Consider the following 21,111-nt stretch of genomic DNA (forward strand, 5'->3'; position numbering starts at 1 on the left):
TTCTTTTTTCAAAATAATGAGCAAAATGGTATCCTAAATCTTGAGAGCTAAGCAAGAAAAAGTATATAAGGGCTTATAAAATAAAGTTTTTATTTTTAGGGAAATAAGATGACCCTTTTTTGGCAATTTGTTGCATAAATTTTAGAATTTTTCAGTACTATCACAACTTGGATTCTCTCCTTTTTCCCCCCTCCTACTTTTCTCTCTCTCTCCCTTCCTTTTTTATCTCTGTCTCTGTCTCTGTCTCTCTCTCTCTCTCTCTGTCTCTCTCTCTCTCACACACACACACACATTCCATATATGGACAACTGTCATAACTATATATAACTACACAAAAAAATATATATATATACATATATAATATGTATATTGAGGCCAAATTTTAACTTGAGTAAAGTTTTTGGAGGAAAACTTAAGGCAAATGAAATGAAGAACTTACAATAAATGTAGCAGTGTCCATATTATTTCTTTGAAAATAGTTTAGCATAGTGGGGTTATGGATGTTAAATCATTTGATTTAAACACTGACAAATTATTTTTCAATTTAAAAGAAAGAAATAATAGGAAGAATAGAATAATATTTAAAAAAAAAGTTTAGTTTGAAGCTTTTTTATGGCCATAATACTAATGTCTATTCAGTGGGAAAATATATTTTTTAATTTTATTTAAGGCAATGGGGTTAAGTGACTTGCCAAAGTTCACATGGTCAGGAAATTATTAAGTGTCTGAGGCCGAATTTGAACTCAGGTCTTCCTGACTCCAGGGCCAGTGCTCTATCCACTGTTTCCACCTTGCTGCCCCTCAGTCGGTAAATTTTGCAAAATTCCCTTATTATGTAACACTTCTTTAAGATAAATGACTCGTGAAACAAAAGAAAATCTGAGTATTTCTGAACCTTATAGCTCTTACTACATAGGTTTAATTTGAGAGATTATACCAGATTAGTAATAGTTAGTTTATTTGTATTTTTAATGATTTTATTCAGAATTAAGATATTATTTGATAAACTGTTTATAGTACTCTTAATGAATATTTCCTTTTTTTTTTTTTTTGCAAGGCAAATGGGGTTAAGTGGCTTGCCCAAGGCCACACAGCTAGGTAATTATTAAGTATCTGAGACTGGATTTGAACCCAGGTAGGCTGGTGCTTTTTCCACTACGCCACCTAGCCGCCCCATTAATGAATATTTTCTATTGAGATTTCACCACTTACTAGTTTAAATTAGTATTAATCTACCCCTCAAAACTCAAAGAAACTTATAAAATTTTCTTTTTGTGTTATTTTCCATGTAAAGCATGTCATCAGTAACTTACAATCATTGATAAAAAGGGATAGAGGAAGAAAAAAAGAAGCATGCATTTATAAATAATTTTTCTAGAAAGGCTTTTTAGTCATTTATCATCTTCACAAGATTCTGATAGATAATTACCCTTATTTGTCTATATATAAATAAAAGCTCAATCAATAAAAATGGTGTGCATGTTATGCAAGAAGCCTGTTGCTATATTAATAAAATGAGTAGAAAGAATTTTAAAAAAATTTTTAGGCAAAATGTCTTAGTCTGTAAAGGAACTAAATAATCAAAATGGGGTGGAAAATTTTGATAAATTTTCAAGTCAAAATTTTTTTATGAATTTTTGAAACAAAGGCACTTATATACCCTGAATTATCTGGATAATTTCTTCAGGATCTAAATTCATCAAACTACCAATGGAGGTAGAATCTACACCTAATTTTAAAAATCATTCTGATACTAAAACCTAATACTCAATTTCAAAATGAGAATAAAGAATTTGAGGTTAAATGAATTCCTAATTATAATGATCTGTGAAGAGTTAATATTTATTTTTTGTGATGGTATGGTTCTGTAAAAATGGTTATATATTATACAAACATCTTTCTCAAATGTACTAAAGTGCTCCAAAATATCATAATTCATAGGAAACCTAGACCAATTCTCACAAACTAATTTTTCAAAGAGTACTCCTTTGATCAGGTTAAAGCAGAAATCAGCTAAAATAGCATTGTCTAAAGACAGCATTAAAGTCTCTTTTAAACAGATTTCATTAAAATTATACTGTTTTTAATAAAATCTGTTTCAAGTCATGATTATGACATAATAGACGCTTGCTTTATTAACTTGACATTGTTTTTTTACAGTGATTTTTTTGATAATGAATTATTTATCAGCCTACTTGTTCCATTTCATGTAGGACTTGCTCCATGTCTTTACAGATGATGAAATTGAGACCTAGAAAGGTGAAATGATTTGCCTCATGTCAGTTGGCCTTACGTTTATAGGTATATTCTAAATGTTGATTTAGGAGTGCTCTTTGAAGAATGTTTTCATGAGCTTAAATTTTTGACAAAACTGTCATACAAACTTTAGATACTAGAAGAGTACTTAGACAACCAATGAGATTATACATCATATTTAATACTTTTGATCATTTTATACTTTATTGACATGAATATGCTTCACCTTAGGTTTTTATTGCCTTACAATTTAATATAAAACTGTAGATGAAGAGTATGTTTTTCTGAAACAAAGCTTAGTAATTCCTTTATTTTTCATCTTTTTTGAATGCAATTTTAACATTTGCTTAGATTATGTATTGACATTGTATATAATATTTACAGTATTATATTTAGTTTCTACACTTAGTATAGCAAAATGGAGTTATTATTTTGCATAACATAAGAAACCTTTTGTATTTTTTAGTGCACTCCATCGAAAGTAGGAGAGGATCCTTGTACTTCTTCTAAAAAGGCATGTTATTAAGCTCAGGTTAACTTTTATGTATTTTTAAAATGTTGGCTGTCTTTTATTTTTCTCAAGGTTTTTAATTACAGTTTTTGCCTAGGCTCTAATATCCAAAGAATGAGAAACAAGGGAGGATTAAAAAGTTAAGTTTCTTGTATCATATGAATTGCTGCCATATCCAATATTTTCTTGCGTAGTCATCCTTAGGAAAAAGTTGACATAGGTTTGATACCGTGACAAGCAGGTTTTATTTTTTTTAGTGATTTAACATATATTCAAATTTATTAGTATAAACAATGATGGCTAACAGGATAGGCTAACAGGATATATCTCTCTTGAGGGAGCAAATCTGTCATTTTATTGCTTTGACTAGATCTTAAAACTAAATGAAAGATCACATCATATTGATAATGTGTTCTGGTTAGGAAATCCCGAACTGGTACCAGTTTTTTCTCCTACCAAGAGAGCTGTACTGATTCATTGTAATTCAAAAGTATTATAGGTGCAATTAGTGGAATTATAAAGTGCTTTCTTCCCCTAGAGTGGATAATTTTAGTAATTTACCACTTTTTTGACATTGTTGTTATAGGATAGCAGAAAATGTTTATGGAGAGTGAAATATTGTGTATGAGAAGAAAGGTAGATGAAGAAGAGATAACAAAAATAGAGTAGTGAAGAGAAAGAAAAGACATGTGGGAAGTATAGTTGAAGTAATTATATGGGATGAAAAAAAAGGTGGAGGAAAAATGCTAAGGATTAAGGAACAAAGATAGATGAATAAGGGAAGAAAAGAAGTCAGAAAAAAAAAAAAGACACAGGAAAACAGAAGATGTGCTGGGAGCCAGAAGTAGTAGACAAGAATTGAAAGGTAAAGGAAATATTTCTCTAGAGAGTGTACTGCAGGACAGGCAACAAAAGAAATGTGAAGTTGCCTAACTTAAGGTAATTTATGTTCTTGGCCTAGTAGTTTTCTATCTTGCCTTTATTTTTCAAGTTTATAAGATTTCCCAGATTAAATTATTTTACCACATTTGAATTTTGCTTCACATATACTAAATGATCTTTATATGATGGATAAAGTCCAAAAGAGGGGGTAACATCTGCAATGAGAAGAATATTTGACAGCAAAGATGAATAAAAAATTCATTTAATATTTCTGTTGCACATAATAATAAATCTTTAGCTGAAGAACTTCACTTTAATTTCCTTATACTTATAAATGCTTTATATAGTGACCTACCTGATCGACAGTAATTAAAAAAACCCAGCTAATTGACAATAGGAATATAAATAGATTGTTTAATTATTTTTGCTAATAAATTATTTAATTTTTTTTTGCTAACTGCACCTGAGAACACTTTGCTTAGAAAGATCTTAATAGCTATATAGTTTGCCTTCTTTTCTCATTTTTACTGTATTGAAAACTACTACCTATTCTTATTTTTATGTTTTTTTTGAGGGGGTAGAATATTGCTACTCAATCTCATAGTTTTTTTGATATTTTGATTTCATAACTTATTTAAATATATATATATAATTATTAAACCAAATGATTTAGTTTTATAATATCATCACCTTCCCAAATTGATTGGTTGCCTTTTCTTTGAATACAATTTTGACTTCATAAGTCAAAATTCCTATTCTTCAACCTGGAGTTTCCTTCACATTCTTAGAGTTTTAGCACCACTTTATATCTGATTAACCAATCCTTCAAATTATTCCTAAGCATTCTATGGGACTTTTATTTTTAAAAATAAGGTAATATTTTTCTATTTTATAATTTCATGACATGCTAAGAAATAATTGATATTGTTAGATCTAAATAAGGAATGAAAAATGATTAAGTAAACTTTGAAATTTTATTATTTGAATTACATAGGGAATTTTATTTGAATTGTTTTCCATACAAATAAAATTGGATCTTTACTTTCTAAACTTTAGCTTTCTAGCAGTTTGTCCTTTAAAAAGGTACTTATTTTTTCTATTAGAGTAAACTGTGATAAAGACTGAATTTTTCTTCTTTATTACATTTTAGTGATTAACCAGAATTTATTAGGATAGTGTTCCTCTTCACCCCACCTTCCTTACCCCATCATCGTTTACTCAGCCAGTCCCCCACATAGAAAGTTGGTTGTTCTCCATTTGAGCTTCCCATTTATTTCCTGGGTGTATCAGACTCTTTAGCTGCCTGCTTTGTACTGTCTTGTGAGACTTAGCTTCAGTAAGACAATAACCAAAAGATAAGATTAGTAGAAGAAAACTTTTTTTTAAGTGTGAAAATAGGACTTTTTCTATAATATTAGCAAAGTGTCAACTACTTGGCCCAAAAGCAAAGTGTATTTTTTCCAACTTATGTATGTGATAATAAACATTTGGGTACTTTGTGGACATTCTAAGAGCATTCTAAACTGAGGATGCTGAATAATATTTCTTATACATCTTAAATCCAATTCTAACCAACGTCACAGCACATAGTATTTTGTTGAAGTGAATATTGCCAAATATTCTATTTCCAGAATGATCCTAGAGAAGCAAATCTGAATTGGTCAGGGATAAATGTAGAACTCTTTCCTTTGTGTAAATCCTCACAAACTTCAGCCCAGGATGCCTAACACTTTTCTTCCTTTGGCTTTAGTTAGGAAAAAGCTAACCTTTTGGGATGATGGCCCCTTAATATTCCCTGTCAGCAGAAACTAATTAATAAAAAAAAGAGGGTATATGTTCCCAAGTGATTGTAGTAAAATTTATTTGCTATATATAGCAAGCAAGAATTTTAGAGTTGGAAGTAAATTTGAGGTCATCTAATAAAACTTACTTCCTGGTTCAAAAATATTCCCAAAGGGAAAAACTCACTAATTTTATGTTTAAGGAATTCTGAGAGAAAATCCTTCCATATCAGATGTCTAAATCTGTTATTCTGCCATTTGGTTCAGTAGAAAGAACTGTGGGTTCAGAAGATCCTGGACACAGAAGATGTAAGACTTCTGGGCTCTGGCTTATTATCTGTGTGACCCTGGACAAATTTTTGGCCTCTTTAGACCTCAGTTTCCTCATCTGTTAAATGAGGGTTTTGGACTAGAATGTCCCAAGATCCCTTCCTATGTCCTGTTTATGCACTTAAAGATTAGTCTCAGTCCTTTTTCAGGTAGAAGCACTTTAAATATTTGAGCTTAGCAGTGGAATTCCTAATCTTTCCTTATCGTGATGAAACAGCCCCATTTCCTTTATCTCTTAACAATCATTTAGGACCCTCTTAACATCCTGACCATCCTGTTTTGTATATATTAGTTTATTATTGCCCTTGATCTAGAAGAAAATTTTGCAATAGGCCTGATTAAATTATCAATCTGGGGCAGCTGTGTGGCAGAGTGAATAGAGCACCAGCCCTGGAGTCAAAAGGACCTGAGTTCAAATGGGGCCTCAGACACTTAATACTTACTTAGTTGTGTGAGCTTGGGCAAGTCATCTAACCCCATTGCCTTGCAAAAATAAAAAAAAAGTATTGGTCTAAGACAAACTTTGAAATGACTATGAGGTGTCATATTGCTACCAATTTATTATGTCAAATTGCTTATTCAGTGTGTCCAACTCTTGTATAGAATATCCTGTGCAATCATCTCACAGATTGAGGGATCATAGATTTTAAAGCACAAAGAGATCTTAGAAATGGCCTAGATTTGCCTTCCCTGTCCTTCCATTTGAAAGATAAGGTTAGGGGGTGGCAAGGTGCCAGCTAGGTGGAACAGATGATAGAGCACCGGGCCTGGAGTCAGGAGATCTGAGTTCATATCCTGCCTCAGACACTTAATAAATGACTAGCTGTGACCTTGGGCAAGTTACTAAATAAACCCATAGTCATAAATAAAAATTAAAAAAATTAAAAAAGAAAGATAAGGATATAGATGAGGTGACATGCCTAGTATTACAGAGATTTAGTAAGTAGCAGAATGAGGATATGAACTCAAGTCCTCTGAGAGAAACCTGTGTTTTTTCCATTATACCATACTACATTTCCCTACCCTATTAACATTTGATTAGAATGGCAAAGACAAATAAATGTCTGAGCCTAGAACATTACTGCTTATGTTGATTTCTTTTTTTTGTGACATTTTTCATAGGAACATAGATTTAGAGCTGGAAGGGACCTTAGAGGTCATGTAGACCAAACCCCTTCATTTTACAGGTAAGGAAACTGAGGCCAAGAGAGGTTAAGTGCCTTGACTAGGGTTGCCACAGGTAGTATATAGAATAATCAGAAATCAAACCAATTTCCTCTGAATCCAAATCCATTGAATTATTTGTCTTAATAATTTTTTATTGATAAAATTCTAAAAAATCTATTATAATGAATCACTGGCCAGGCTTAGAATCTTTTCATTTTAGTTAATTTCTTAAAATATTTGTAAAATGGGATTTGACATAATTAAAACTTGGGAAAAAGTACCATTTTATTCATTTTGGAAACTTCACCCCTTTAGAATTCTAAACTTTATATCATTTACAGGTTATTCCATTAATAATTTATTTTTTTGTACTCCCATTTGTAAAATTCTCAGGATCCCATCTTTTTCTCGACATTTGGTTGTTCCTTAAAAACACATTCTTTGGATACATTTAAAAAATAATGTGTTTATCAAAAGTTATATTAGAATAGAAAGTCTTTTATATTTTTCATTTTAAAATGTACTTGAAGAATATATAAATGAACCAAGGGCTTAAAGGACAACCAAAAGAACAGAATAAACACCAACTACAAGTGTAAAAGGAAAAGTAAATGAGAATAAATAGACAAACAAATGAACATGAAGTAGATAGATGGAATGATTGAACAGTTGCATTTTATTTATTAAAATTACTTTAGTTAAATGTTTGCAAAATAAGTTGTTGGTTTTGTATTTAATATTATGTCTCTCATCAAACTGAAGAATTTAGTTTAAAGGAAAAAAATATAGAAATACCATTCATTTAAAAGAAGGTGATTAAAGCAATTACCAGTTCCTCTTTGCTCATTAACAAGAAAGGGACCTGTAATTCTTCATTATTTTTAAAGAAAAATTGGTGTTTTGATGGATAATTTGTTTCACTTGGAAAGACTTATAATATACAATGAACCACAAAATCAAATTAGAGAGGAATATTAAAGGCTCAGTTGATCCTTTAGTGTTTAGAGAGATATAAATCCAATTAAAATAAGTAGCAGTATTCTAGAACTCTTTCCTGTTAAAATGACAAGGTTATACTCAATATCAAGCTAAATACATACATACATACATACATACATATGTGTGTGTGTATATATATATATATATATATATATATATATATATTCTCAGTAAATATTATAAAGGATAGAGTGCACAATACTTAGGTTTCCTATGGGGCCCTTATTAGGCATAGTTCTTAGGCTTTTAAAAACCATGTGCCTTTTCTCTGCAGTTGAAATAACCCAAACCATTAAGTCTATCAGTGACTAGGTTTATATTTTTTAATGACCTCATTAGCATTAAAAGACAAATAGATAAATATTATATTAGAACTTTGTAAAAAATCTTGAGCTATTCTTCATTTAAAAAAATTTATATAGAGGTAAAGAACCAAAGAGTTCATAAATTATAATAGTCTTAAGTATATTTTCTATACCATAATGAATATTGCTGTAACTAACAATATAAGTTTTCTTGCCCTTTTCATTTCAGATGGAAAATGTTGATCCCTTGGGGAAAGCATCCTAATTGATTTTAGGTATCAGAAATGGTATAATATATAATCTATATCAAATTACTTTTTTTACCTTTTCAAGAGAGAAAGAGAATTTGGAACTTAAAATTTAAAAAAAACAAATGTTAAAATTGTTTTAACATATAATTGAGGAAAAAAATAATTTTTTAAAAGAAGTATAGATTGTAGGCAGTTTAAACTAACTTCCTGTGCTATGCAGATTATATATTTAGCCATGCTGTAAAGTTTAAAAAGAATTTTTACCTTCATTACATAATTTTATATTAAGAATTTTATGAGAAAATAATTATGAGACAGTAGGTGTTATCCTTATTTTGAAGGTGAGGAAACTGAGTTTCAAAGAGGCCAGATAACTTGCCTAAGATTAAGTAGAAATTTCAAAGCAGGGTCTTGAACACAAGTTTTCTAATCAAATGTTCTTCCAGCTATACCATCTTGTCTTCTAGGCATAGTTTGACCTATAGATTACATTTTCAAAATTTTAAAGTCTCCAAAGTAGCAAAGATAATTTAAATTAGCTCTACCTTTTTACTTATTAGGTATTATATAATTTAATTATATGCTAATATAATTATATTAATTATATATTATAATTGATGGAGCTTTATTCTCTATGCATTAGACATGTAACTACTAAAGACCTGAAAATGTTACTCTAAGCTGTCTCATTCACACTTGAAATGTTTTTTTGGAAACAATGTATATGGGGGAAGGATTATAGAAGGTGATGAAGAGAAACAAGATGTTTAATCTGAGACATTTCATTTGTCAGTAACTTCCAAATGTCATAAATCCTTACTCAAGCAAACTGCAAATCTTCAGTTTAGTCTTTGAGAGTTGTTTTGGGAAACAATTAAGTGATTTGTATTTAGTTACATATATATGAGTATTTCTTAGAACTGAAAAGCTTTTCACATATATGTATATGTAAATAATATATATATATATATATATATATATATATATATATATTTATGTGTATCAATCTGTGACTTCATTGATATATAGGAAACTCTTGAATGAGGAAATTCCAAGAGGTTAAGTGTCTTTCTTTGAATTACACAGACAGTATGTGTTATTGGTAGAATTTGAACCCTAGACTTACTGGCTTCAGGGTTTGTTCTCTACTATACCATATTACTTTAATTAACTATATGGAAATATAAAATTGCTTCATTTAATGGGAGAAGATGAAAGATTTCTTTTACCAGAAATTAAGGTTATGTCAAGAAAATGGTGTCAACTCTTGGCTACCTTAATAAATTAGTATCTTTTTACTAGTTGGGGTCACGTCTTCCAGGTATTGATTTCAATCTTTGAAGTTTACCTAATATGAATTACTGAGGTTTTTCATGAAGTAACTTTGTATACAAATAAATTACAGAGTTGTCAACAGAAGAAATCTTGATAGAGATGGAAAAGGGAGTGCAATCATGACAAGATATAGGAGTGACATATCTAAAGCAGTAAATAAAAGCCTGAGTTTTGCATTTGCCAAGAAAACTTGACCTTAGACTATAAAGATAAAGATACAATAAAATGAATTGACTATGTATAAATAACTAATACAAATTTATTTACCAAAAAAATAAAATCTGTATTACGATAAATACTTTTGATACTTTTTCATAATTTTTGTGTTTACAAATTAGGAATCTAATTTTGTAATATATAATATCAACTGAACAAAATCAGTTGTAATGGTATTAGTTTTCCAAATACATTTTGATTTTTAATTACCAGAAATTTAAATGTATAGAATTTCTTATTAACTATCTTGCCAAAATCCTAAGTTGACTATTTTTGTATATGCTTATTAAAACTGGAGGCAAAGGGATGGTTAGGTGTCTCAGTGGATAGAGCACAGGCCCTGGAGTCAGGAGTACCTGAGTTCAAATCCTCTGTCCTCAGACTCTTAATAATTAACTAGCTGTATGGCCTTGGGCAAGCCACTTAACCCCATTGCCTTGCAAAAACCTAAAATAACAAACAAACGAACAACAAAAAACTGGAGGCAACATTGTATAGTAGGAAGAGTGCAGAATTTAGAGTCAAAATACCTGGGTTTGGATCTCAGTTCTACTTCTTTCTACAGGACTGTGATTTTGAGCCAGTCACTTAACCTTCCTTGGACTCAGTTTCCTCATCTATAAAATGAGAAGGGTTGGAGTGGATGACCTCTGAGATTCTTTACAACTCTTAAGTATTTTGGTTAGATAAGAATAGATAAGAATAATTCACAATCTGAAAATTATGACATATTAATCAGGGAAGTTTTAGGCCATAAATGAAAATACAGAGTTGCTACTTATTATAATTAAAAAACTACAACATTATTTCTTCTAATTTATTTTTCTCTTTAATGTTTATTCAAGTTCTGTGATGTAATACCAGCAAGTGACAAGCCATTGGTAGAACAGGACTGGTACCATGGTGCAATTCCCAGAATAGAAGCACAGGAACTCTTAAAGCAACAAGGAGACTTCTTGGTTCGGGAGAGTCACGGAAAACCTGGTGAATATGTCCTGTCTGTGTTTTCAGATGGACAACGAAGACACTTTATCATACAGTTTGCTGATGTATGTTGATGTTGTAGTTTGTTTACTTTAATATAAAGAAAGAATACAGTAATGGACAGTTTCTAATAAACTCCTATATAAATCCCAGGAAGCAGTATTTGAATCCCAAATGAGTTTTAATAAATATCAGGCATCCATGTAGAGTAATCATTTTAAGGTAATTTTAATTCTTTTTCATAGCAATTAAAAAATGATGTTCTACAGTTTCACAAACATTTTATATCCATGCTATAGAAACAACATTTCTTAATTATGTTAGGAATTTTATTATGCAATGTCTTCAAACTCTTCTATTTTCTATCCCCATGAAATTTTAACTTCTTAAGTTTTATTTTTGGGAATCAAAGATCTTTGATTATACTTTGCTTAGGAGATGACTGCTACTCATGGCTGGTGAGGACCCTGCCCCCTGTCACCTGTTAATATTTCCAAATTTATCTTGATTCTTTAAGTTGAAGCACAGTACTGTCATCTCTTACACAACCCTTAGGTATAGGTTAGGACTGCCAGTCAGGAAATGATAGCATCCATGTCAGTGCCCTGCCCCCCACATGCCTTGAGTCCTAATCTCAAAGCTCCTCAACTTTATGCCTTATGATAGAGGGAAAATACTGAGGTCTTTTAATGGCTTTCTTCTTTTCCTTTCCTGAGTTTCTTTTACTTGAATTTTTTTAGTTTTCCTCTTTGAATTTAGTTAACTTCTTGTGGTACATTTCTTAATACTTTCGAGGTTTTGGTAAAGAAGTTATTTATCTGTAAATTTTTATTCTGGCATCTTCTGGTCTGTCCAGTTTTCTTTTTCATTTCACCATCATTATACCACATAAGAGATTTGACCTAAATGGTATAATGATACCATAGTCTTTTTCTTACTTGTTATATCATTTATCTTTGAATTTTTTCCTAGAGTCCGTTATAGTATTCTACACATAGTAAACAATAGATATGTTTTGTGCTGAATTAAGTGAATTTGTGTGAATGAAAAATGAGTAGCCCTTGGTTGGTGTTATAATGTTGGTTCTTATTTTAGAATAGAAGGAAGCTACCTGATCTATATGGTAATCAAACCTTGTCCTTTACTCTATATAGCTCTTTGATAAAAGGCACTGAGCTAATTAATTAATCATAGGCTGATCATAGATCTGCTTAAGTAGAAAGTTGTCTTTTAGGTCATTCTATATGGTGCCAAGTTTTGTTTAATCCCAGTTATTAATCTTTGTGTTCTGTTCATATCTCCGAACTTGGATAGTTATTTTCTGTCTGCAATCATAAATCTGCTGTGTATTTCAGATTAATAAGAATACATCTGCATCCTTTCTTGCTTAGAAAGGATCAAGAAGTTCTGCATTTTATTTAAAAGCAGTGATGTCCTTTCTCATAGACATAGCAATATCATTAGCAGTGTTTTTTTGAAACTTTTTTGATTTTTATTATTAATAAATTGACGTGAGAGTATTAGCAGCCCAAACCACAATCTATGAAGCATACTAACTGCTTATTTTTTTTTGTTTTTATTAATTTAATTTTTAAAAATATTTTTTAATTACACATAAAGATAGTTTTCAACCTTCATTTTTGTAAGATTTTGTTTCACATTTTCTCCTTTCTCCCTTCTTTCACCTTCCCATGATAGTTTATTTAGTTTATACATGTACAACTTTGTTAAACATCTTTCCACATTAGTCATGTTGTGAAAGAAGAATCAGAACAAAAAGGAAAAAATAATGAAAAAGAAAAAATATACAACAAATTCAAAAAATGAAAATGATATGCTTTGGTCTACATTTAGACTCTACTTTCTCTAGATATGGATAATATTTTCTATCACAAGTCTTTTAGAATTGTCTTTGAACACTATTTTGCTGAGGAGCTAAATCTATCATAGTTGATCATGACATAATGTTGCTGTTGAAGTGTACAGTGATCTCGCCTGGTTCTGCTGCAGTCTGCCCATTCATGATTTCTTACAGAAATTCCATCACCTTCATATAGCACAATATGTTGAGCCATTCCCCAATTGATTGGCATTCTCTCAATTTCCAATTCTTTGCCGCTATAAATATTTTTGTACCTGTGGGTTCTTTTCCCTTTTTTTTAATGATCTTTTTGGGATACAGACTTAAGTGTTATTGCTGGAATGATGGGTCTTCAGTTTTATGTCCCTTTGAACATAGTTCCTGGTTGCTCTCCAGAATGATTGGATCAGTTCACAACTTCATCAGCAATTCATTAGTGTCCCAGTTTTCTCATATTCCCTTCAACACTAAATTGCTTCTTGTAAAAGTCTATACTGAAGCTTGTCTGAGATTAAACAAAAAACAATAATGACAATTTCTCTGTTATTGTTTGAGATATATAAGTGGTTTAATGAAAGAATACTGGACATGAAGTCAGGAAAGTCTGATTTTAAATTCTCTTAGAATTTTAGGTATATGATATTGGGACAAGTTTTCTTACTTCTGTTAGCCTCACATTTCTCATCTACAAAATGGGAATAATGATATATGATAATAACATTATAACAATAATAATTTTATGAGGATCAATGAGATAAAATGTAATCATCTTACTAACCTTAGGTGCTATTCAGTTAGCTACTTGCTCAGTATGCCCAATGCAAATTCAAACACTGTGACTATTTGAACTAATATGGTGGGAAATACAGACATGCAAATAATGGTTGCACCAGCAGGTTCTGAAAGGAATTTTAGAGCCCTTCTCTTTAAGCCTTCTTGTTTTATAGCTGATGAAACTGACCTGCTTTAGCTCACATTGATATTAAATAGCCATATCTGACATCTAAGCCAGGTTCTCCTGTAGCTGCTGATTTATTTCTTGGTTTCAGTTCTGCCCCCACGAAGAATCGAGACTCAGACTCAGGAATGCAGGTTTTTGGAAAGAAAATAGAAATTTATTAAAGGAAATTACAGCATATTAAGAAAGTGATAGGAAAGTTAGGAGTTAAAAGAGAAGATTACTTGGATTACTGATTAAATTGGTCAGGCCAGTTGACCAGGGTTCAGTTGGAGATTGGAAGGTAAGAAGGCTCCAGTCCCTCCCTCCTTCTCCTTAAATTCTCTCCCAGAATCCATTTGAGGGGGTGGTGACCTGGGAATGACCCAAGTCCCTCTTTGGAGATTTTGACTTTTTTGGGTGGTCTTCCAGGACCTGTGTTCTCTGGCTGCCCCACCAAAAAACAATGGGATTCAAGTCAGTTTGAAGGTCAGGCCCTCAGGTGTGGAAGGAAGGAGGAAGATTCCTTTTACAATGAGAACAAAAGATTTACAAAGTTTGTCTCCCAACTACAAATCAACCTCTTTCCACTATAGCAAACCTCTTTCTAATAACTCTGTTTTGTTATTAAGATATCTATTATTGAGTTAACCTATTTAAAATGAAACTTCTTGGAAATTTATGTTTGAGATTTTATTTTGAATTGTTTGCCCTTTTGTCATTGAAATTTTGTTAAGATGTCTGCTGAAGATATATCTTGCATTGCCATGAAATTCAAAGTTTTTTTTTAAATTACCGAATTATTCATATTGTTACTTCTATAGTTGGCCTTATCAGGTATTTAAAAGTCCATTAAACAAACTTTTTTTTTAGGAAGTTAGATATTCAGTTAGCTAAATTCTATTAAATAGTTTTCAAGTGAGTTCCAGTTATGAAGTACTATTGTAGCTGGAAGACTGGTGTCAGCATTTAAGATTGAGAGTTAGTGAAAGTGGATGAATTCACATTTTTAGCTCTGGAATTTTAAAACAGCTCAAGATTTATTATACAAGCCTGCCAAGTTCACAGATTATTATAATTTTTCTCCTCCTAGAGAGATTATAAACTGCTTGGAGACAGGTTGAATAACAAAGGATCCATATAGGTGCCTGAAGGAGAAAAAGGGAAAGGGAAGCACTGAGTTAAGCCTGAGAGGTAAAGGAGAACTAGCCATAAGGGTTGGCCTAGATTCAAGCCAGTCTGGCCACATGACATAGGGGACCATGGTTCCCCCCATGGGCCTAGTACTTGGCTCCAGGTATTCTTAAATAGGCAAGCTGCGTGCTGGTCTTTCTTGTCCTAAAGTGTATGACCTTTAAGTCCAACAAGTAATTTTCTGTGGAAGATGACTATTACGACAATGTAAGCTTGGCCCATCAATGACAGCATGGCCAACATCAGTAAAGATTGGAAACTGAAAGCTGGAGGAAGGGGAACCAGCTGAGATGACTCCCATCTTGGCTAATCTACATCTAATAATGGAGCCACTTTGAACAATAGGAGTCAATTCACTTCTGACCAGGGTTCATTCAGCCAAAGAGCCTTCAGATAAGCATCAATAGATAATATTTTAAACCAGACAGACATTTCTCTTACATACAGATATTTTTTCTACATATATGTGTATATATATATATATATATATATATATATATATATATATATATATAAAATCAGACAGAATTTAGCAGTGTAAAAGATTACAAAATTTTTTTCCAATTATGATGTTCCCTATGCAATGATTCCCTATATCACTATGGGACAGCCTGATAATACAGGATTGAAAAGCAACACTGTACTTGTTTTCCTGGAGCTAAGACTAATGTTTATTAAGTATTGTTTTCAAAATAACTATGCAAATGGTAGTGATCCTCTTAGAGTTGAGGAATATATATTGTTAAGTGAGTTCCCTTTGTTGGACAGTAAATAGCAAAGGTAGGATTTGAACTCTAAAGGTTACTGCTTTAGTACTTGAATACAAATGACTTTAATGCTGTGGTTAGGGGAACTCAAATTGAAGAGATTACCTCTGGTTAGGGGAATAAGAGAAAACTTCAAGAAAATTCAACATTTAAGTTTGGGCCTTGAAAGCTTTCAGTAGGTAGAGATGTTTTAAGAATTCGTACTTCATATATAGATCAGTGTACTTTTGATTTATTCTATAAGGAATGGCTTGTGAATCACAGGAGGAGAAGGCAATGTGAGGTTTAGTTCAGTTTGGCCAGAATTGTCAAAGTGAAAAATTGAGCCAGAGCTGGAAAAGTAGATAGGAACCAGATTGTGGATGACCTTGAATACCTGAGTAAGGAGTTTTCTGTTCTTTTCAGTAATTCATGAGAAAGTATTAAAGATTTTTTTTGACAGAAAATGATATCAGAAAAATTACTATGAAAGTAGTGGAAAGGAGAGATAAAATGAGAAGTGGGAAGATTAGTTCATGAAACTATTTTAATATTTGAGATAAGAGGTAACAAGGACCTGAACTAGTTTGATGGCTTGAATAGTAAAAGGACAGATAACAGTAGTTTTTATGAAGAACTGATAGGATATGGCATGGAGATATAATCCAGGATGACACTGTGTTAGATAGGTGATAGCAAGGGAGGAGAGGGATTTTCAGAAACAAAGAATTTGGGAGAAAAAGACAATCTTTGGAAATAAGATGGTAAGTTCAACTTTAGGAAAGTTGAAGGGAAGAGAATGAAAGGGAGCAAGCATTTATATCCTATGTTTCAGACACTGTTCAACTATTATCTTATTTGATCCTCACAATAACTCTATGAACTGGTGCTATTATCCTTATTTTATGGTTGAGGAAACAGGCTGGCAGAGATTAAGTTACTTGACAGGGTCACATACCTTGTAAATGTCTGAGACTGAACTTGAATCCAAGTTATTTTGACTCTAGGCCCACTGCTTTATTCCCTGTTCTACTGAACTGCCTTTAGTTAAGTTTGAAGTTTTGCATGACATACAAATGAAGATATTTTGTGTAGGCAGGTGGAAATCAGGGCAGAGATAGAGACAGAAGATAAAAGATTTGTTAATTATCTGTATAGAAATAACAGTGGAAGTAACATTAAAATGAGATTGACAAGAAAGAACATATAGAGGAAAAAAAAAAGATGAGACTGTCAAGATTGAGGTAATTTGGAGTCAGATAGTTTATACTTTTATTTTCATTTTGTGAAGTTAATTGTTCTATAATAGCGTTCCAAAAGTTTTAGTGTAGTTTTTATCTTAAAGAGATTAGACTTTAGTAGATTAAAATTATGCTAATACTTTTTGAAATACCCTGTATGGAACTATTCATCTTTGCAACATTTCTCAAACATACCCTTTTCCTTCTCTGCCACTGCCACTATTATTGTAGTCACTCATTATCACAGAGCTGGCGAGTTCATCTGCTTCATTCTCTCCCCTTTTCAAACTGTTCTCTATTCAGCCACCAAAATGATTTTCCTAAAGTCAAGTACAACCATATCACTCCTACCCAATAAATTCCAGTGACTCTCTGTCACCTCCAAGATCAGATAAAATATCCTCTATTTGGCATTCTACACCCTTCATAATCTAACCTACTCCTACCTTCCTGTTTTCTTACAGCTTACTTCCCAAATGTATGCAGACTCCTGTGGTTCTGATCTATCTCTTGGCCCAGAGCATTTTTTCTTTTTTGTCTCCCATGCCTGGAATATTGTCTTTCCCCTGCTTGATCTCCCTTGGCTTCCTTTAAAAAATTTTCCTCAAAAAAATTTCATCTTTTATAGAAGCCTTTTCCAAACTGTCTTAATTCTAATGTTTTTCCTATTTATCCTCTATTTAGCTTGTTTTGTACATATTTGTTTGTATGTTGTTTCATTCATTTAATTGCAAACTCCTTAAGGACAGGGGTTGTCTTTTGCCCCTTTTTGTATCACCAGTGCTTAGCTTACTGCCTGGCAAATGGTAGGTGCTTAATAAATATTTATTAATTGATTGATTTCTTTATTAACTCCTTAGCTCATGATTTTGACTGTGAAATAGGCAGCAACATAAATGAACCAGTACTGAATACTGTGTTTGATGCCATTTACTATCATTTAATTGTTTTAAGAAAAAAATTAATATTCCATATTTTTAAAAGTTTATAGAAATTTTCATTTGACATGAAATTATTCACATAAATATGGATAGCTTTTTATTGTTATACAACAGTCATTAGAATTAGAATTATAAAATTATTTGTGTTTAATAGAGAAACAATGAATTAATTTGTGATCTCATCAATTATAATTAAAATCATAGATGATCTCATTTAATACATTATGGGTGCTGCCAACTAAAGTCTAGGATGAAATATTTTATTGAAAACTTTATGAACAAATTTCAGTTATTTTTGACAGTGTGTCACAGTTTTTTGCTTTAATGAACTTTTAAAACATTTACCTTAAACAGTATAGGAACATGTTATTATTCATTAAATAAATTTTTATTGATTTCATCTGTTTCTTACCCATCATATTCCTCTCAAGTATTCCTCTCCATCCCCTCATACAAAACCATATCAAATAAGAATTGGTACTTTTTCCAGGAAAAAAATAATCAGCATAATGGATCAGTTCAATGAAAAAGTCCAAAAAACATTTGCAGATAGATTAGGGGTTTGTAAAGATATGTCCTCATTCTAGTCCCCCCTTGATCTTTCTAATTTTATTAATTTTTTAAATATTATTTCTGTATATGTTGTTATAATTGCTATATGTATTGTTTTCTTGACTGCTTATTTCACTCTAGATTAGTTTATAAAGATCTTTCCATAATTTTTTCTATTCTTACACATATCATTGCTTGTATCTCAGTAATATTTTATTAAATTCATGTTCCATGATTTGTGTAGCCACTCTGTTTCTATTCTTACACATATCATTGCTTGTATCTCAGTAATATTTTATTAAATTCATGTTCCATGATTTGTGTAGCCACTCTGCTATTGATGGGCATTGTTTTATTTTACCTTTTGTAATTTTTCCCCATCACTTAGGTAAGACTACATATCCTACCCACAACTGGAAAGGTGTATGATCTCTTTCAATTTTTTTATAAGTATGATCTTTAACATTAAGATTCTGTATCCATTTAAAATGTATTGTGTGATATGGTATAAAGTGTTGGTCTAAGTTTGATTTCTGCCAGACTGCTTTCCATTATTTATAGTAGTTTTTGTCAATTAAGGAGCTTTTTCCTAGTTATTTATATTTGCCACTTTATTGGATATTGATTTATTGAGTTCTGTTGTTTCTAATTCTCTCTTATTTGATCTGTTTTTTTAACCTATCCAATTCCAGATGGTTTTGATGATTGTTGATTGTTTTAAGTCTAGAAGTACTAGTATCTTTTTGTCTTGACTTCTTTCAAGATTTTCCTTGATAGTCTAGCTCTTTCATTTTTCCAAATGAATTCTATCATTTTTATGCCTTGGAATTTGGTACAAAATTAAAGTTTAAATTAAATTTGATAGTATTTTCATTTTATTACATTGACATGTCCTAGCTATGATTATTAAATTTTATTTTAGCTATTTTTAAAAATTTCTTTAAGGAGAGCTTTGTAATATACTAGTAGTTGGTTATGTATTTTGGTAGGTTAGTCATCAGATATTTTGGGGTTTTTTGCAGTTATTTAGAATGGGATTTGCTTTTCTATGATTATATCTTGTGTTTTGTTATCATATTAGAAATACTGTAGATGTTTGAGCATTTTATAGCCTGCGTATTTGCTGAAACCACTGTTTTAATTAGTATCTTTGCTGATTCCTTTGGATTTTCCAAATAAATTAGCATATCGTTAGCAAAAAAGGATAATTTTATTCCCTTTTCACCCATCTTTAATTTTTTCTCTTGTCTTCTTGCTGTTGTTCACTTTTCCAGAACTATGCTAAATAATAGTGGGAAGAGTGGGCATCATTGCTTCACTCTTGTATTTACTGGCAAAAGTTTTGGTAGATCCTCAGTGTATAAGATGCTTTCTTTGTAGATGCTTGTCATTTTTTTTTTTTAGTTTTTTGCAAGGCAATGGGGTTTAAGTGGCTTGCCTAAGGCCACACAGTTAAGTAATTATTAAGTGTCTGAGGCCAGATTTGAACTCAGGTACTCCTGACTCCAGAGCCTGTGCTCTATCCACTGTACTACCTAGCCACTCCTCCCTCTCACTCTTTACAAAAAGACACAAAAACACACTTGAGACATAAAAGCAATGAGAATTAAAATAGAAGTGTAACACAAAATTTGTTATGCTTTTACAGAACTTAAAAAAGTAAGTGCTTCTTGGTTTCAGAGAAGGCAAAATAGACTTGATTAATAAAGAACAGGAAGAGTACAAAGGTACTATGGAAAATGACTTAATTTCACTATGTATGATATAGACCGCGAATGATATGTCCTTTACCATTTCAAGTAAAAGGTAAATATGTGACAAGCAAAAAATAGTGAAATTTTAATGAAGAGAGGGAAGAATACCATTCAATTCTTTCAGACCTTCATAATCTAAGAAAAATGAATAAATAAGCTTTTAAGGACCTAAATAGAATTTTAGAAAAGTTGCATATGATAGAGCTCTGGCGATTTTTAAAAAAAGGATAAATAGGAATAAATTTTTTCCTTCATTGTCCTTTTCACCTTTACAAAAATTGTCCATGTATTTAGTTATAAAAACCTTACAGAAATACAAAAAAGTAAAAATATTAAACACATCCTTTATTGACTCTATTCAATAAAAATCGCCATCGAAGAGACAAAAATCAAGTGGAGACCAATAATCCCAAAGAATGAGTGGGTAACAGTTTACAGAAATGATAATTTCATTAAAGATACTCATAATAATAGTGAGACCACATATCAAAATTTGGGGAGTGAAGTCAAGCAGCACATATGGGCAAATTTATAATTTGAAATACATTTAACAGTAAAAAAGAAAAATAATAAATGAAGTGTACATGCAATAACACAAATTGAAAACCAATAGATTTTAAAAGGTTGAAATACTAAAGTAGAAAATCTATAAAATCAGAGATTTATGAAATTTTGAAATTTTGAAATTTCTAATTTAACAAATGGAATTAATAAACGTATAAACAAAACAAGAAAAGATAAAATTAGGTAATTATTAGGATTTATAGACATAGTTTACTATATTAATAATAAAACAAAAATTTCAATATATCAGTAGAGGCAGAAAAATTTTGAGAAAATACAATATCAATTTCTGTTTTTAAAGTCT

The 21,111-nt window shown here is 31.2% G+C and overlaps 1 protein-coding gene across 5 annotated transcripts in view; it reads left to right on the top strand.

The window, feature by feature from the left end:
* The window catches only part of FER (FER tyrosine kinase), a 325,332-nt gene that overhangs the window by 118,265 nt on the left and 185,956 nt on the right, over positions 1 to 21,111 (top strand). For 3 of the 5 annotated variants that reach the window (XM_074201064.1, XM_074201065.1, XM_074201067.1), the window contains 2 exons: positions 2,723 to 2,770; positions 10,879 to 11,082. The exons of 1 other annotated variant lie outside the window; for it this stretch is intronic. In XM_074201064.1, coding sequence (XP_074057165.1) covers positions 2,723 to 2,770; positions 10,879 to 11,082 — 252 coding nt within the window. The remainder of the gene's footprint in view (positions 1 to 2,722; positions 2,771 to 10,878; positions 11,083 to 21,111) is intronic. One more of the 5 variants, XM_074201066.1, reaches the window with a different exon arrangement.

The sequence above is a fragment of the Macrotis lagotis genome, chromosome X, assembly GCF_037893015.1.
Source record: "Macrotis lagotis isolate mMagLag1 chromosome X, bilby.v1.9.chrom.fasta, whole genome shotgun sequence".
NCBI classification, from domain to species: Eukaryota; Metazoa; Chordata; class Mammalia; order Peramelemorphia; family Peramelidae; genus Macrotis; species Macrotis lagotis.